At 35.0% G+C, this 20,007-nt stretch overlaps 1 protein-coding gene across 2 annotated transcripts in view; it reads left to right on the forward strand.

Annotated features, from left to right (window-relative positions):
- Positions 1-8,627, forward strand: part of LOC105064474 (zinc finger protein 33B-like) — a 31,295-nt gene extending 22,668 nt beyond the window's left edge. The window contains exons 6-7 of one of the 2 annotated variants that reach the window (XM_074374438.1): positions 4,641-4,745; positions 8,337-8,627. In XM_074374438.1, the coding sequence (XP_074230539.1) occupies positions 4,641-4,745; positions 8,337-8,347 (116 nt within the window). In that variant the 3' untranslated portion in view covers positions 8,348-8,627. Of the gene's footprint in view, positions 1-4,640 lie in introns of both variants that reach the window. The other variant, XM_045512444.2, reaches the window with a different exon arrangement.
- Positions 8,628-20,007: the final 11,380 nt, after the last annotated feature.

Raw genomic sequence — 20,007 nt, forward strand, 5'->3', positions numbered from 1 at the left:
GGTCTCAGAAGAGCTTATATAAAATTTGGTTAAGGAAAGAGTCTCTGTCAGAGTGTATCATTAAATTTGAACTGATCCTGAAGTAAGTTATAGAAGCAATATTGTTACTGTATAACTTTGTTAGTAAAATTCTAATAGAGATACTACAGGAAGAAAGAAAATGAAACCCAAAAGAATGCTTGAGATGAGAGAAGGAGTGGTAAGTGATAAGAAATTAGGAAACATATGGGTAATTCTAAACAATATGTGGATAAAATAATTATGAACCTAATTTGTAGGGCTGAAAAAGACACTATGATATGCTAAACATAATTGCATAATTGACTTGGGAGGTGATCAAATTGTATTTAATTCTTCTGTTATTCAGAAAAAGAGATTCAAGATACAGAATCACTTCAAATGCTAGGTTAAATATTCATGATAACAAATGAAATGAACAGCCACCTAAAGTGGAGAAATGTGTGTATAACCTCCAAAGTTTTAAAGAGGAGAAAATGGAAAAGATAACAAAATACCCAAATTAGTCCAAAATGAAGGAAGAAGAGTGCAATGGATATAGTAGTAAAGCTGTGACAAATACAAAGCACCAAGTAAAATGTAGGAGACAACTTGATATATCTTAGTAATCACCATAAATGTAAAAGGACTAAATTTACCAGTTAAAAATCAGATAGTCAAATTGGATCCTCAAAAAATAAAATAAAATTTTGCTCCAAGACTTTAGGTTTCAGTGACTCCATATTTATATCTTCACTTCCTTTGCTCATTCAGTTATTCAGTATTTTTTCTTTGCAGGGCATCTCTAACAGGATATTCTGATTTCCTCCCAATGTGGCAAGAACTGATGTTAAAATCGTCATTAACAAATCACAATCTTCCCTACTTATCCACATTTACTAGGTTCTATAGCCTTCTACTCTTACAGCTGACAACTATAGCCATCATTTAACTTTTCTCTCTGTCCTTCTTTCTGATATTAGATCACTGTTAGTGTTATACTTTTGTAAAAGTGCGTAAAAAAATATTCTTATCTTCTCACTTTCCACTGATAATACTGAAAACACTAGCCATAGTGTTTCCTCTTTTGATTGTTCTAATTCTTAAATGAAATTAGACTCTTCCCCCCACCCAAAGCATCTAATTTATCATATTTGTAACCTGAGTTCTATTTTTTTTCCCAATAGTAATATACAACAGTTAAGTTTTTCTCTTTTAATGACCCTTTAAATGTGGCTTCATCTCATTTCTGTGGCACAAAACTGGGGGTGCTAAACTCCTACTGAATCTTTCCTAAGTATCACCCATATATATGCTTTCCTTCCCTACAACTCTATGTTTAATTCCTATGTGTTTAGTGATTCTTGTGAGTAAATACATGAAAAGTATATGGAGACTGCTAGATCATGGTAATGGTTTGTTATTTTTCCTGTTTTTATTATCATTATTATGATGACGACGACGATGATGATGATGATGATGATGTAAATTTTGGGGTTTTGTTTTTTACTCTTCATTTTAGATTGTTTCTTGATTTTTATCTAATATCTGAGCCAAAAGAGAAAAATAATATATTTCCATAAATAATTTTTTGAGGAAAAAAAGAGCACTGTGCTCAAAATTAACTTATTTTCACAAAACAAATAATATTTATAAGATGAAAAATACCTGAACTCATAATTTGGAAGTTATTCCCTCCTATATATTGACTAAGTTAGTCACAGTGCAACATTTGTTCAGCAGACTCGTATAGTACATTATTTACCATGATAAAAATGATTAAGGTGTCTTCCTATGCCATTCAGGAGAGAGCTATATATTCTGCCATTCCACTTGATTTTCTTATTCATTTCAAAATATATTACTAAAAACTCTGTTTTTATAATTTTTACGTCCTAAGCGCAGAACAAAAAACCAAAAATCTCTACCCTTTCCTCTAAAAAGTCTTCATAGATCCCCTCAAAAAATTATTCTCTACCTGTTTCCACTCTCATAGTCCTTTATTTCTCTTTTCTATGTGTATTACATCCTGCAATATATTATAGCTGTATGCTTCCACTTCCGGTATTCCCTCTACTATGTACTATGATCCTGAGGTCAGGATTAAGGTTTATTTGTTGAGATGCCCCTCCCAAAGAATTTGGTCTAATCTGATATAAACTCAGTGTTAATATTTTGTTTAATAACTAAGCCCCTTTTGGTTAGTGATCCAAATGGGATGTTATTCCACTGTATAGGAGCCTGTACTAATTATTGATTTTTTTATGCTCAGTGCTTGCCTTAAGGTGACTCTCCACTGATTTTTATTTAGATACTTAGTGTTTTCTGTTCCCTTGTCTTTGTGTGTTAGATCTTGGCTTTACCATTCATGAAACAGAATGGGAAATATATCCATTAAAAATCAGATTAGAATTTATAAAAGAGAAGGCTTGAAAGTATGTATTTATGTGCTTTTTAACAGTGCTTTGAAATGAATTGTTTTAAATACTGGTAAGATGCCCATCAATGAAATATTTGTGCATCATTTTCATAATAAAAATCGTAGATTTAGTAGGCATTTATTATTTTTAAGAAATATTTTCAACAAGTCTTGATATTTCCCATTAACTTTTATCTGTGTATACATGTTGCAACATGTATTCATTTTATTTTCATTTTTTATTTTTATCTTTTGAAGTAAAAATTTTTTGATACATTTTAATTTAAGCTCAAGTTCCACAGCTTTTGTGAAATGCTTCTTGCTTGTTTTAATTTACATTATCTGCTATAGATTCTGATTATTGATTCTGATAGAGTGTAGATATTAATGAGTCTGCTTTCTTATCTATATTATGCTTTCTCCAAAGAGGTTATATCTCCAAAGAGGGTATATCTTATTTTGTTATGTAACTTATAATGGATATTGGATCATTTCTTAATTGGGATTTGATGAGTGAGTGGGCCTTTTTTGGATTCATTCAGAAAACACTACAAGAAATTAACTTCTAAATGCACATTTTGGGTTATAAACCTCTAGATTCTTGTTCAGAAATTATAGGCTTGAATAAAAGTTGAGATGTGTATTTTGAAAAAGCACATCACTTGTTAAGGACCAGTAATTCCGTGTCCACTCAGGGTATTCAGAGGAAATCAAAGATAAACACTTACAGGATCATAGGTTATAGTTGGAAAAGGAAGAAAAAAAAAGTTGGGTATTTTAAATTTCCACAGTAAGTAGAGGGTGTTTATGTTACAAAGGAGTATTGTTCAATGTTGTGATAGAATGAGATGTATAGAATGTAAATTTTAAATTTCAGTGTGAATAGAACTTGAAATTGTAGAGATGTTTATAAAGACTTATTTGGACAGTGTCATTTCCCTGATGTTTAATGTTTAAGTTCTGGGCAAAGCCAAAATGAGGAATGTAAGCCAGCTTAGTGAAAGTCTTGATTGGACTTGAACAATTTATGGCAAATTAACAGTCTGACATTCCTAGAAAGAAGACATTTATTATGGACTTTTGGAGTGATAGCATGGATACAGTATGAATGTAATTGGTAAAAAGTGTTTTTATCTTTCTCCAGAATTGTAACTTCAGTCTATTTTGTCTCATGGTGCTTGGAGACAGTGGGCTCTGGACAGGTTTTTTAACAAAGTCATCATTTTTGTTATATTGCGTAATCTGGAAAGGAAGATAACAAGATGAAGTCTAGTTGACAGTTCTTAGGGTAAATAAATATAAGTGTCAATGAATATTTTTAAATATAAATGTCCATGGTTTTAAATATAAATAAACCCCAGAAATGTGAAAATCCTGGTGTAAAAGCAAAAATTTATTAATACTGTGTCAGAGCAAATTTAAGATGAGAAGTTAGCATTTGATGATAGGATAGGTTCACTTTTGCAGAAACTCTGAGAGAATAAGCTGAATATACCCAAACTAAAAGCAACAAATGGATGTGGCCCTCTGGCAATCTTCCTTGTCTCTTTGATTTTCCATTCCCTGGTAGACATTTGTATTCTTTTTAAGTCACGTGGGTAGAGGGAGAATTAGAAAGCAGGCTACAGGACTCCTTAATCATGAACAAATCTGTACTTTCCCAGATATTTAATTTGGTATTAACAGTATAATAAATTAACAATATATAACAGAAAATAAAAATAATTTTTGAAAGAGGAGAATTGAAGTGGAAACATGTAAACCATAGAGATTTATCTGCAGTATTTTAAGTATAAGAAAATTATGTAAAGTCTCATCTGTTTCCTTCAAAAGATCAGATCATTCCTCTGATATTTCTCTAGGGTGCTCTTATCTACTAATCTTTATTCCCTCTCTGGTTCTCTGCATTTCCCATCCCTGGATCAGTCTTTTTTTTTTCAAAATCTATTTTTCTTTATTCTCTGTGCTTTGAATTTATTTCTAACCTCTATATTAAGTCTTGAAGTATATATTTATAAATTGCCAAATGTAGACATGTGTATTCTAAGTTTCTATCTCCTCTTTCTGGCTTTGTTTTTTCTAAGCCAAAACGATGGGGGATATGAACATTTTGGATTATTCTTTTTTCAAGAAACTAAGTCAGCCATACAAAAAGGCATTTGTATATAAGTTCATCATATTATGTAATAAAATTCATAACTTACAGTTTTTTTCTTATTTTTAGAAGTCTGCAAAATTTATTACCAACTAGAGCAGAGTCAAGAAATCCAAGACAGACATTTCTGGCAAGCTCCATTTATCAGCAACAAAACACTGGCTATAGAGAAAGGTAATGTATTAGGAAGAGTGTTAAACTTTAGCCCAGACCCAGTTCCTCCCATAAAAATACCCTGTAAATGTGACACTAGTGGTATGAGTTTGAAATACAGTTCAGAATTTATTATTGAGGAAAACTATGTAAGAAGCAAGTCTGATGCATACCTCAATGCATATGGAAAATGGTTTCTTCATGTTAATCATGAAAGAATTCATATGGGAGAGAAACCTTATGAATTCATTCAAAATGGAAAGTACTTCAGTCATAATGAAGACTTCATTCCATGTCAGAAAATTAAAAATGTAGAACAATCTTTTGAATACAAAGAAAATGGGAAAGATTTCCATGAGAAGACAGTTTTCATCACATATAAATACACTCACATAGGACAGAGTCCTTGTGAACATAATGAATGTGATAAAACATTCTGTAATTATTCAACTCTCATGGCCAATAAGATGGCACAACAAAGAGAAAATCTTTATAAGTTTAATGAATATGGTAAAACCTTTGAGACATTATCTCTTTCGAAATGTAGAATTCATTTGAAGGTGAAAGATTATGATTGTATTGAAGGAGTGGATAATTTCAGCAGATCAACCTTTCCTAATGCAGGAAACAGAACATTTGAATGTAGCAACTTGAGGGGACCTTTCTGGGAGAAGTCAATTCTTAGTGTAACTCAGAGAACATGCATAGGAGACAAAGCCTGTGAATGTAATGAATGTGGAAAAGCATTCTGCGAAAAGTCAAAACTCACCAGACATCAGAGAACACATACAGGAGAGAAACCTTATGAATGTAATGAATGTGGGAAATGCTTCTCTAGGAAATCCCTTCTCAATTTACATCAGAGGATACACACAGGAGAGAAACCCTATAAATGCAATGAATGTGGGAAATCCTACTCTAGGAAGTCACACCTCATAATTCATCAGAGAACTCACACAGGAGAGAAACCCTATGAATGTAGTCAATGTGGGAAAAGCTTCTACCATAAGTCATATCTTACAGTACACCAGAGAATTCACACAGGGGAGAAACCTTATGAATGTAATCAATGTGGAAAAACCTTTATAAGCAACTCAGTTCTCACAATACATCAGAAAACACACACAGGCAAGAAACCCTATGAGTGTAATCAATGTGGGAAGTTCTTTTCCAGGAATTCATACCTTACAATACATCAGAGAACTCACACAGGTGAGAAACCCTATGAATGTAAAGTATGTGGGAAAACCTTCTGTCACAAGTCAGATGTCAGTAAACACCAGAAAACTCACATAGGGGGGAAACCCTATAAATGTAATCAGTGTGGGAAAACCTTTAGTCGCAACTCAGGCCTAAAAGTACATCAGAGAACCCACACAAAGGAGAAACCCTATGAATGTAATGAGTGTGGAAAATCTTTCTCTGAGAACTCAGTCCTCACGGTGCATCAGAGAATACACACAGGGGAAAAACCTTATGAATGTAATGAATGTGGGAAAACCTTCTACAATAAGTCAGATCTCACTAAACACCAGAGAACTCACACAGGTGAGAAACCCTATGAATGTATAGAATGTGGGAAATTTTTCTCTAGGAATTCCTATCTTACAGTACACCAGAGAACTCACACAGGGGAGAAACCCTATGTGTGTAAAAAATGTGGGAAAACCTTCTGCCATAGGTCAGACTATACAGTACATAAGAGGGCACACAGAGGGGAAAAGTCTTATCACTGTGATCAGTGTGGGAAAACCTTCACTTGCAATTCAGTCCTTAGATCACATCAGAGAACTCACACAGGGGAGAAGCCCTATGAATGTAGTGAGTGTGGGAAATCTTTCTCTGAGTAATCAGTCCTCACTGTACATCAGAGAATACACACAGGGGAAAAACCTTGTAAGTGTAATGAATGTGGGAAGCCCTTCTGTCATAAGTCAGATCTCACTAAACATCAGAGAACACACACAGGAGAGAAACCCTATGAATGTAATCATTGTGAGAAAACCTTCAGTTGCAACTCAGGTCTCAAAGTACATCAGAGAAGACACATAAAGCAGAAACCCTATGAATGTATTCACTGTGGGAAAACCTCTAAGAAATCAGTTCCCACAGTCCATTCAAAATTATACTCAGGGGAAGAAATCTTATAGCAGTGAGAAAAATATTTAGTGATTCATACCTCAAAATAGTGTGGAGAAGTCACACAGGATGTTACCCTCTATGAATGTAAAGTGGCAAATTTTTCACCTTAAGTGATATTCTAGAGTAAATAAAGAGTACCCATAGAGGAAATTATTATGAATATAATGAATGTCTGAAAATATTAGTAAGACAACTAAAAATGAATATATGTAGAAAAAACTTTATTAATGTATTTAGGAAGTGTGGGAAAATATAAGTTAGGGCTTATCAAACAAATAATTTTGTAGGGGATAATTCTGTGAATCAAATGGATGTAGGAAAGTGTTCTTCCAGAACTTGGCCATTGCTAACAATCAGATAAACTATACTTGGGAAAAACTGTCAATAACTTGTATTTTTTGAGACCTTCATACACAAGTTGTACTCATTGTATGTCAGGGAATAACAGGGAAGCTATGCAAAGAATACAGCAAGTGTAGTTGAGCTTATATCAAGAAATGCCATTTTACTGAATAAGACAATTGATGTTAGATGAGGTCTTCAAAATGTTTTGAATGTGAAGGCTTTAACAAAATTCAGACTTTATTATATCTGAAGATTGTATTGGAGGAAGTCTGTCCATTTAGGAAGTATGGACAGAAATTTTCCTTTAGATATGATGTTATTCTAAAAGTTATGTTTTGCACTGCTTTCAATTTTTTAAATAGAAATAAAACTGAAAATAGACATGAAAATATTAACTGTGGAATATGAAGGAATAATATGTGGAATATGGACTTTTTAAAAGCACAAATATGTTGAATAATCTCAGTTTCTGATTCCACTTTTAGAGAAATGCATGTCAGCCCATGGCCCTCCCCTTTATGAGCCATCACATGTTTTTAGTGAGTTTTCATCACGGCTGTGCTGTCACCCCTGCAAACACAGTCAGTTCTGCATATCTGTATCTTCCTATCTGTGGTTCCATGGTTGATTGAATTCTCAATGCAGAACCCAAGGATACGGAGGGCCCGCTGTAAGGGACTTGAGCATCAGCTGATTTTGGTATTTGAGGGGGTGTCCTTGAGCCAATCCCTAGCAGATACTGAGGGATGACTGTAGTGCCTAATGGTCTGGTTCATCCTGGGGCCGACCTCTAGGGAATCTCAGCGTAGACTAGATCCCATCAGAACAAACACCAGGGGCAGCTTTGAGGCTGCATCTGTCTCCTCTCCTTAGGTTCAGTAACTGGAAAGCTGAGTGTGTGAATGAAGCTAGAATACTGCCTGGAATACTCTAGGACATGTGACCTCAATGTTCCAATTCAGATTTACAGGAAGCTTTTCATAGCTTCCTTCTTGAAACTAAGTCTGTTGACCCAATTACAGCCCACCCTTTTAGGGGAGGGAAACTTGGTATAGTTGTAGTGAAATATTTCATACATATGTCCAATTTTGAGTCAGATATAACCAATGAGTGTACCCGTTGCAGGTTGGAAGTAAAGTATTACAAGAAGAGTTGATGCATCCTGCATACTGTCCTCAAACCCATTTTATATCCTGTAACTGCTACCATCTTCAACATGTCTCATTACCTCTACAATAATACACATAAGTTATTTTGTGTATGTGTGTGTAATAACATTGTTTTGCAAGTATATCAGTGGGTACCTGTTCTGCAACTTGCTTTTGTCTTCAGATGTGTGGTTTTGATATTTGTACATGTTGATATATTTTGCTTTAGTTGATTTATTTTAATAAAACATAATATATGACTATGTAACTATAACAATATTGTCCATTTTTCTGTTTATCATTTAAAATTTTTTCAGAGTTTCAGTATTAAAGCAATAAGGTTTAATTTTTTAAAAAAGAATTTTGAGATATAATTTAAACATGGTAATATATACCCTACTTTAGTCGCGAATTTAATGAGTTTAATAAGAGTATAATCACATGCACTCTCTCCTACAGTAAAGATAGACAACATACCTGTTACGCAGAAGCGTTCTTCACTCCCTTTCCCAGTCCCTCCTGGGACTTCCTTCTCCCTCCTGGCTCCTGGCAAACCAATGATCTGCTTTCTAGTACTAGGTTAGATTGATTTTTTTTATTGCATGTCATATAAATGGAGTTATACAAACTGTCCTCTTGTTTGTCTTCCTTCATTCAGCATGATTTTGAGATTCATCAGTGTTTCAGCAGGTATATTAAATACCTTTACTTTTATTGCTGAGTGGTATTCCAGTGTATACATATATTACAATTCATTTATGTATTCGCCTATTGTTTCCAGTTTTTGATTGTTAAGAACATAGTTGTAATGAACTTAATGTGCATTTTTGTGTAGGTATGTATTTTTATTTCTCTTTGGTAAATAATTAGAGTAAAATTTCTGAGTTGGTAGGGTTATTATGTGTGATATCAAGGTTTTCGGAAGTAGTTAATCCATTTCACATTTCCATCAGCAGTGTGCAAGAGTTGCAGTTGTTCCACATTTTTGTCAGTACTTGGTATTGTCGCTCTTTAATGCAGCCATTCTAATGAGTGTATAGGTATCTAACTGTGGTTTTCAGTTGCATATCTCTGATAAATGATGTTTAGCATCTTTCACTTATTTGTTGGCCATTTGTGTATCTCATTTTGTAAAGCATCTATTCAAATTGTTTGCCACTTCTTAGTATGGGTTGTTCATTTGTTTATTATTAAGTGATAAGATTTCTTTATTAATTGTGAATATTTTCCTCTAGTCTGTGGCTTTTCAAAAAAATTTTTTTTTCATTTTGTTGAGAGTTCAGCTTATCAGTTTTTCTTTTCTACTGAATCTTTGCAAATCCAATAGTTCCAAAGAATTTTTTCCCCATGTTTTCTAAATGTTTTAAATCTATGTTTAGATGTATGATCTATTTTGAGTACATTTTTGTATATGGTGTATGTTAAGGGTCAAGATTTATATTATTCAATTTGAATATTCAAACGTTTCAACTCCATTTGTAGAAAAAACTACCGTTTCCCCATTGAATTACCTTGGCACCTTTGAAAGAATGGATTATTTGAATTTGTGTGGGTGTGTGTTTGTGTGTGGTAGGGAGTCTGCCTATGGACTCTTTATTCTTTCCACTGACCTATATATCTTCTTTACATTGTTTGTATTCCCTTATCTTTATAGTGAATTTTTAATGAAATTGTATAAATTCTCCACCTTTGTTCTGTTTCAGAATTGTTTTGGCTATTCTGAGTTCTTTGAATTTTCACATACATTTTAGGATGGACTTGTCAGTTTCTGAAAGGAAACGAAGACTGCTTTAATATTGTTTTAGGATTTTATTGACTCTGTAAGTCAGTTTGGGGGAAATTGGCATCTCAATAATATTGACTCTTTTGCTCCATGAATGTGATATAGCTCTCCATTCAGTTGCTGTCTCTTGGTGAAGAGGGAAGTCTTAACCTGTGGAGGCAAGGTTTCCTGGACCAGGTGCTTGGGTTGGCTAAGTCTCTCAGTGGGGGAGCGAGCGCTTCCCCAGGCTGCCTGTTGTTGGGTGGGACCCTCCAGATCAATCCCCTTTGCCAGTGGTTTCAAGCTTGCCTGCAATTGTCAAAAAGACTCCCTTTTAATCTGGGGAGAGGAATGAGCCTACCAGGACCACCTTCTGTTGCTAGGTGGAGGGCTGGGAAACACTTGAGTCTGGATGGCCTTCTTCTGTTGAGTGGAGGGACATAAGATGCCATGCTGCAGCGTTACTCCTCCAGGCCTGGGCTCACAAACCAGTCTGCTGCCACTTTAACACTACACAGTTCAAGCATGTTATTTCAGACGGAGAGTTTTGCAGGGAGGAACAGGGAGAAATGGCTGTACACCATATTGTCTAGACCAATAGTTTGCTTTTGTTTTTTATGTATCTCATCTATTCTTTTGCCCTCTTTTCCTGACACCTTTTTGAATGTATATTTTCCATACTCCATTTTATTAGCACTATATTGGTTTATTAACTGTACCTCTTTTTAAAATTATCGTGTAGGTGTTTCTTTTAAATTTATAATATTCTTCTTTAATTTGTTCAGTCTATTTTCAAGTAAGAGTAGGCCATTTAACATTTCAAGTACACAAGAGAATACTTAAATTTCTCCTCTCCTGTTCACTATTTTTGTCATGCATTCCATTTCTTTGTTATCAGTCTGACAAATATATTCTTGTGCTGACTTTAAACTTTCTTTTTAAAGAAATTTTAAAATGAAAAGCATTTTATATTTGTCTTCTTATTTACTATTTTTTCTTATTTCCCATTTTTGATGTTCTTTATTACTTTGTGTGTATACAGATTTTCATCTCATATCATTTTCTTTTTGCCTAGGAGAACTTCATTTAACATTTCTTGTAATGCAGTACTAATGGCAATGAATTTCCACAGCATTTTTTGTTCATTTATTTGTTTGGAGGGAAGTTATTTTGCCTTTTTGTGAAGGCTATGTTAGCTGGATGTAGAACGGTATGGTGGTAGTTTGTTTCCTTCCAAGACTAGAAGTATGTCATTTCGTTGTCTTTTGGCTTGGATAGTTTGTGATAAGAGGTCTGAGCAAATTTTATCTTTGTTCCTCTGTACGTGTTGTGTATTTTTTTCTCAGGCTCCTTTAAACTTCTTTTGCTTATAACTTTTTCAGGAAATTGATTATGATGTGCCTTGGTGTGGTTTTCTTTATTTGCATTTATCATGCTTAGATTTCTTTGAACATCTTGGCTTGTAGTTTTTGTTAATATTGGAATGCATTTACCTATTATTTAAGAAATATTTTTTTGTTTCTCTTTTCTCTTCTTCAAAGACATGAGTTACACACATTTTAGAGTAGTAAGTATTGTGCCATGGAAACTAAGCCTTCATTTTATTTTATTTTAAAAGTCTTTTCTGTTCCTGTATACCCCACAGCTGTTTCCCATTATTAATATTATATATTAATATAGTACATCTGTTACAATTAGTCAGTATTGACACATTATTTTTAACTGAGTTGATATTTTAATAGTTTAATATGTAGCCCTCATACATTACTGATGGGAAAGTAAAATGGTGCAGGTGCTGTGGAAAAGTTTGGCAGTTCCTAGCAATTCCACCCCTAGTTATAAGCAAATGTTATGTGTAATACATATATTCATCACAGCACTATTCATAGTAGTCAAAAAGTGGAAACAACCCAAATGTCCATGAACTGATGGATACATAAACAAAATATGGTAACCATACAATGGAATATTATTCAGCCATTGAAAAGAATGAAGTATTCTTACATGCTACAACAAGGGTAAACCTTGAAGGTGAAAGAAAACAGACACAAAAGGCCTTTATGTAGCTTCACTTCAAATGCCATCCATCACCTTAGGCAGCATCAGTCTGTAAGTATTTTTGACAGATGTCCCCCCAGGAAGCAGCTTTAGCACTGGACCAGTTTTGAATTAGCTGAAATAAATAAGGCTTTTGAGCTCTGCTATCAGACAGGTCAGACAAATAAACTGTAATTTATTTGTGAATGAGGTCTGTTGTGATTCTTCTAATATTGGAAATGTGGGCTGTTATTTTGACATTATCCTGAGTTGGAGAATGGGGACTGGGATGGGGACAGTTAGAATGTCCTGAAGTTTTACTGTTCTTAACCCAAATCAGCCATTTTCCTTGAATTCGCCCTCACTGAGTCACTTGCAAGGCTTTGATTAAATTCCAGATTTCATAAAGTTGATTCTGACGGTTCTTGCCTGTATTTTTGTTGCTCATAGAGAATATTATGAGTAGTTGCATGCCAACAGTCTAGGTAAATGGGGAAATCAATGGACATACAAATAACCAAAACTGACTCAAGAAGAAATAGAGAATCTGAATAAATCTGTAACTACTAAGGAGATTTAGTCAGTAATTAAAAGCCTACCAACAAAGAAATCCCCAAGATCAGATGGCTTCACTGGTGAAGTGTACCAGTTTAGATGAAAAAAAAAAAATGACTATTTGAAAAAAAAGAAAAAAATTGTGAAAATAGTAAATATTGGGGGCAATGTAGAGAAATTGGAATGCTGGTTCATTGCTGATTGGAATGTAAAATAATGCAGCTGTTTTGGAAACCAATACTACATTTCCTCAAAAAATTAAATGATTAGTACCATAGTGTTCATCTATTTCATTTATAGGTATATACCCAAGAGAACCGAAAGCAGGGACTCAGACACTTGCACATTACTGATCATAGCAACAGCATTGACAACAGCCAAATGGATACAATCCACTGACAGATAAACATAAACAAAATGGGGTATATACATACAACAGGATGTTCAGACTTTAAAGGAACAACATTCTAACACATGCTACAATATGGATAAACCTTGAAAACATTAAGCTAAGTGAAATAAACCAGACACAAAAGGACAGATACTGTATGATACTGTGTATACAAAATTACCTAAAATAGGCAAATTCATAGAAAGAAAATAGAATAAAAGTTCCCAGAAGATGGAGGCATGAGGGAATTGGGAATTATAGGATTTATGTTTGGGGATGATGAAAAGTTCTGAAAATTAATATTTGTGATGGTTGCACAACACTGTCATTGTACTTAAAGCCACTGACTTGTACAGCTAAAAATGGTTAAAATGGTAAATTTTATGTTATGTGTGTTTTACTATAATTAAAAAAAAAAACCCAGTCAGAACAACACAGAGAAAATAGACTGGGTAGAGTGATGCCAAGGCCTGTGGGACAAAAACAAAAGATTTATCATTTGTATAATTGGAGTCCCATATGAAGAGGAATATAGACTTGAAAAAATATTTGAAGAAGTGATTGAAAATTTCTCAAATTTGTCAGAAAACAGAAATCTACAAATTCATTAAGTAGTAAACCATAAAAGGGTAAGTGAATAGAAATCCATGGAAAGGCACATCCTTACCAACCTTGTAAAAACTAATGATGAAAAAAAAGCTATCAACTGTGTATTATCTATAGAAAATACCAATGCAAATGACAAGAGATTTTTCACCTGAAACTTTGGAGGCTAAAAGTATGTGGCAAAAAAATTGCTCGAGTGATTAAAGTACATAATTGTCAACTGCAAATTCTATATCTATTGAAAAGATGCTTTGGGAATGAAGGGGAAATATTTTCTCTGATAAAGGAAAACAAAATTTGCTGCAAGGTGACCTACCTTCAAACAATGGCTAAAGGAGGTTATTCAAGGAAATGATAACAGAAGGACATTCAGAAACATGGAAATGGGTAAAAGTTTGAATAAGTATAACAGACTATCCTCATATGTTTCTTAAATCATATTTCATATTGGAAGCAGAAAAGACATCTAATGTGGTACTCAATATATAGAGTGAAAATTCTGAGGACAATTATATTTCAAAAGTGGAGCCTGCAAAGAACATACACAGTACAGTTGTCCATTAGTGTCAAAGGGATTGGTTCCAGGAGTCCTCACAGATACCAAACTCTGGATGCTCAAATCCCTTATATAAAATAGCCTAATGCAATGAATGTTGGTTAATTCTGCTGATACAAAACCCATGGATACGGAGGGTCTGCCATAATTCTCTACACTTCATTTGAAGTAATGAAACTGCTACCCACAGGTATATATGAGCAAACACTAAGAAAATGGTACAAAAAATATACTCAGTGTTAATTTTGCAAAGGTTAGCTCTCAAGATCTATTCTGAGGTGCATCCTTTATAGAGTTATTCTGAGAGATATTAAATACCTTAGAGGTATTAAACACTGTTGTCCCCAGTGACACTTAATTAATCATACTTTCCCTCCTTTGCTGTCAGATTCTCTCCATTCCCTCTGTTTTCCCAAGATGAGCTCCAAAATAAACTGCCTGCAGCTAATTCCTTGCCTTAGCCTCTGATTCTGTGGGAACCCAAAGTAGTACTGTTGGTGCCAAAAGTGACCCTAGAAGTAAGAATTTCAGTTTTGGAATCTAGAACTAGATCATTTATTAATCAGAGAGCAATGAAGGCCACATTGCTCATGGTAAGTGGTATGAGGATGATCCTTGTTACGCTGTAGTATCACATTTAAAGCAATTCTCGTATGTGGTCGACTGGGATGAGGGAGGGTAGACTTGTCTTCTGCAAGCTCTATCTCTTGAACGGGATGGGACGATGGTATGTTTATGAGCTGTGGAGTTGCTGGCCTTTCTGCCTTAGAAGCCTTGAAGGTAGGTTCAAGTTAGCTAACTATCAACACAGAACACACAGTGAAGGATAGTAGGCCTCTGTAAAAGCATTCAAAAGATCTTTTATCCTGAGATATAAGCCAAGTCCGGTAAATCATGCACAATTTTTAACTGTGGAATAAGCAGTATTGCAAAGATAATTACAACAGTACAGGATTTACAGATTTCTTGTGCAAAATTCAGGAATCTCATAAAGGAATGGAAAATTGAGACCTAGAGTGGGAAATCTGCAGCAATACGCTTGAGTCTTTTGAACCCAGAGCCTCTGTTAAACCCTTCAGGCTAGCAGAAGCTGTTTCTCTTTGAGAGACTGGGACACTCTGCCATTTCCCAGACTGTGCAAATACCTAACATGAGGCAAATGCCTTTCAGGATGACGCTTGGTCTTCTCAAAATCTACCCTACATCTCCTCATTGCCTCTGTTAACATTTAATGTAGTTACTGATATGATGGATTTAGTCCTATGTTTTGTTTCTACTTGACCCCTCTTTTCCCCCTGATTTCTTGCCTTTTTCTGTTGAATTTGAATATTTTAAAATTCCATTTTAATTTCTCTATTAGCTTTTTAGCTCTATCTCTATGCATTATGTATATAATAGTTCCTTTGGCAATGATAACATACATCTTCAACTTTTCACCATCTATTTAGAGTTAATGACATACCATTTCGTGTAAAATGTAGAAATCTTGCAAGCATAGAAGTCCATCTCCACCTCCCTGGCATTGTTCTTTCTGCTATAGTTGTCACATGTACATTATAAACTCTAGACAGGAGGTGATTTTTGATGTCTGGTTCTTATGAACTGAATGCTTGTTCCCCCCTACTCCAAATTCATTTGTTGAAACCCTACCCTAAATATGATGGTACTAGCATATGGGGTCTTTGGGAATTAATTAGGATTAGATGAAGTCATGAGGGTGGAGCCCCCTTGGATGGGATTAGTACCCTTTTTAGAGTCACCAAAGAGCTTCCTTCCTCTTCTCTGCTCTCTGCTGCAAGAGGATACAATGACAAGTCAGCAGTTTGTAACCCAGAAGAGGGCTCTCACCAGAACTCCGTGCTGGCACCCTGATCTCAAATTTCCAGCTTCCAGGACAGTGGAGAAACAAATTTCTGTTGTGTGTAAGCTACCCAGTATATGATACCCCATATACAGTACTTTTTTATGCCAACCTGAAATGACTAAGACAATAGTCCAAAATGAAACAGGCTTAGAAGATGAGCTTGAAGTCTCATCTTCACAACAACAAAAAAGCTGAAAAAACTGAAAAATCAACAACTCTTTTTAGATCAAAGTATAGAAGTCACAGGATAGGCGCCCAGGAGGAGACGCCCACAGCTGGAGCCAGTGCTGACAGGAACACTCCTGTAATTGAATTGTTGAAGGCTCACTGTAGGATAAGCTGAGAGTTAAATATTCCAAAGGGGGCCCAATTTTTGATGAGTTTTTTCCTCCAGATTCTCATTGTGAAGATCATAGAAAAATCCCCTTGCTTCTGGCAGGGAGAAGGGAGAAGTAGCCATTTTGAAATATGCTCTTAACGAGGGCATGCTCTTTCCTCCTGTACCAGGCCTGACCTCAAGAGAAACTGTTACACCAGAGCCTAACTACTGGGAGAAGGAAAATACCTCAGACTTCTGGAGCCTTCCCATTTCACCTAAGGTGGGGCGGGGACAAAAACTGAGACACACTTGTTAAGGTGACTCCACAGGGACACAGGCTCACTAAAAGACTGAGACCGAATGCTGGAAAGCTACAGAATGCTTCCTTCCTCTCATACCTTATCACCGTATCAGTTGGCCTCCTGTGTGATAATGAGACGTTATAGCTAAAAGAACTCCAAGCATCAGACCTTTTTAAAAAGGGATCTCTGAGAAAACACAAGGACAACAGAGAGGGGAGACAAAACAAGAACACTAAAGAAAATTTTAGCCTCTGATGCACAGCTACAATAAACAGTAAATACAGCCTCCCTTCCTAGCCACATAAAGTCAAACCTCACACTAAAGGTTTGTTACATCAGTTCTGTTCACCCAATATATCATTTCTGGCTTTTAATTAAAAAACAATGCAAAGCATGCTAAAAAGAAAGAGAGAAAAAAGGCTCAAAAGGCAAAGTGTGCTTCAGAACCTGACTCAGATATGGAAGAGATTTGGAATTATCAGATCAGGAATTTAAAATAATTACAATGAATATACTAAAAGCTCTGCTGGAAAAAAAGTGGACAGCATGTTAAGAACGGATGGTTAGTGTAAGCAGAGGAATGAAAACTATAGGGAAATGCTAGAAATCAAAAACATTCAAATAGGAATGAAGACAGTAGACTAAACACAGCTGAGGAAAGAATCTGTGAGTCTGAAGATTTTCACAGGAAGTTGCCAAACTGAAAATTAGAAAAAAGAATGAAAAGGAAAAAGGAAAAATATATCCAAGAACTATGGAACAATTACAAAATGTGTAACACACTTTAATGGGACTATCATGAGAATGAAAGAAAGGAGCAGAAGAAATATTTCAAGTAATACTGGCTGAGAATTTTTTCAAAATTAATGACAAACAAAGCCACAGATCCAGGGAGCTCAGAGAAAACCAACGAAAATAAATACCAAAAAAAAAAAAAAAAAAAAATCTACATATAGGTACCTTATATACAAACTACAGAAAAATCAAAGATAAAGAGAAAATCCTGAACAAAGTCAGAGGAAAAATATACCTTACCTATAGAGGAGTAAAGATAAAAATTACATTGCTTCTCTTCAAAAACCATGCAAGTAAGAGGAGACTGGAGCGAACTATTTAAAAGTTTGGGGAATAAAACTCATCAATCTAGATTTCTGTATACAGTGAACTTGCCCCTCAAAAGTGAAGGAAAAATACTTTTTCAAGTAAACAAAATCAAAGGAGTTTGTCACCCATAAACCTTGCAAAGCATGTTAATAGGATTCCTCAGAAAGAAGGAAAATGTTTTAAGTCAGAGTTGGATCTATATAAGGAAAGGAAGATTGTTTTAGAAAGAATAAAGGCCAAACAACATCTTTCATGTTTTTATTCTTAATTGATCTAACAGATAACAGTTTGTTCAACTTAATACTAGCACAGGTATTCTTGGTGATTATAGCTTGTTTCTAAATGAAACAAATGGCTGCAGTGTCAGGTAACATTTTGCCTATGTTTTCTTCTAAAAGGTTTATTCTTATGTTTAAGTCTTTAAGCCATTTTGAGTTTATTGTTGTGTATTTTGTGAGGGAGTGTTCTAACTTCATTGACTTACATGCTGCTGTCCAGTTTTCCCAACGCCATTTGCTGAAGAGACTGTTTTTACTCCATTGTATGTTCTTACCTCCTTTGTCAAAGATTAATTTGTTGTAGTTCTAGGATTATTTGTTCCAGTTCTGTGAAAAATGTCATGGGTAATTTGATAGGGATTGCATTAAATCTGTAGATTGCTTTGGGTAATATGACCATTTAAACTGTATTAATTCTTCTAATCCAAGAATGTGAGATATCTTTCTATTTCTTTAAGTCCTCTTTAATTTCTGTTGGTCAATGTTTTGTAGTTTTCTGCATATAAGTCTTTCACCTCCTTGATCAGTTTTATTCCTAAGTAATTTTCTTGAATGCAGTTTTAAAAGGGATTGTTGACATATTTCACAGAACTAGAACAAATCAGATTAAAATTTATATGGAATCATAAAAGACCTAGAATTGCCAAAGCATTACGGAAGAAAAGAATGAGGCTGGAGGAACAACTCTCCCAGACTTCAGATAATACTTCAGAGCTACAGTAATTAAAACAGCATGGTATTGGTACAAAAACAGACATATGGATCCATGGAACAGAATAGAGGGCCCAGAAATGAACCCACAAACTTTTGGTCAATTAATCTTTGACAGAGGAGGCAAGAACACACAACGGAGTAAAGACACACTCTTCAGCGGATGGTACTGGGAAAACTGGACAGCAGCATCAGTGGAGAGTCTTATGGAGACTAGCTGATACATGGAGTCCTGTTACAGATCATTTTCACAGTTAGTTCAATGGATTCACAGATCCACTTTATTACTCATTTTCCCAGTTCCTGTATGTATTCTTGAGATGAATATGGTTGGAAGAACTCTCATATTGGTACTATATCCTGGGAATAAGAGTCATTATGGTAAGAAGAGTCAAGTAGAAGCCTCTGGGGCTGTTCCCTGGCCAAGATTGGTAGAACTCTTGAAAACGTAACAGATTCAGGATTAGTAGTCCTCATTATACTATAATTCATTTTACTGTTTGACCTCTGCAAAAAAAATAAATTGTAGCAGATGATGGTGTACTGCCATAAACTTAACCAAAACTACCCATTTTAAGAAATTCTCTGGGTGTCATATCTCTACTAGAATAAACATAGTCTCTAGTTTGTAAATCTGGAAAATATGTTCTTTTAAGCCTCATTAGTAAAAGAATCACAAAAAGCATTCTGACTGTACATGGGGTGAGTAGCAGTACACCTTTACTGTCTGGCTCCAGAGCTATAGATACATACTCTGTCACAGTATAGTCTGCTGGAATCTTGATCATCTTTACATTCTGTAGACTAGTATGTCAGACATAACTTTAAATGAAAACATTATTGGATTTCTTAACCGCCTACAAGGTACAGCTTGTACCTTGGTGGACTTCCTGAGAATTAAGAAGCAGAATATATTGCACTTGGGAAAACTGTTCTGTCACATTTATTCTGATAGTTTTGAGTAGAGCTCACAAGGTAGATGGACCCTGTGGCAGGTGGAGAGTGCAGTGTAAGCTCTCCTGACACTCAGGCCACATAACCTGGCAGATTAAACAGTCCTGGAGTTGTCTATGGTAGATAACCATACTTTGTTGATTTCTTTGTTAACTGGGGGATTGGAGCTTATATCCCTAGGACCTTGTGGAAAGATAACTTCTGTGTCA

The sequence above is a fragment of the Camelus bactrianus genome, chromosome 11, assembly GCF_048773025.1.
Source record: "Camelus bactrianus isolate YW-2024 breed Bactrian camel chromosome 11, ASM4877302v1, whole genome shotgun sequence".
Classification (NCBI taxonomy): Eukaryota; Metazoa; Chordata; class Mammalia; order Artiodactyla; family Camelidae; genus Camelus; species Camelus bactrianus.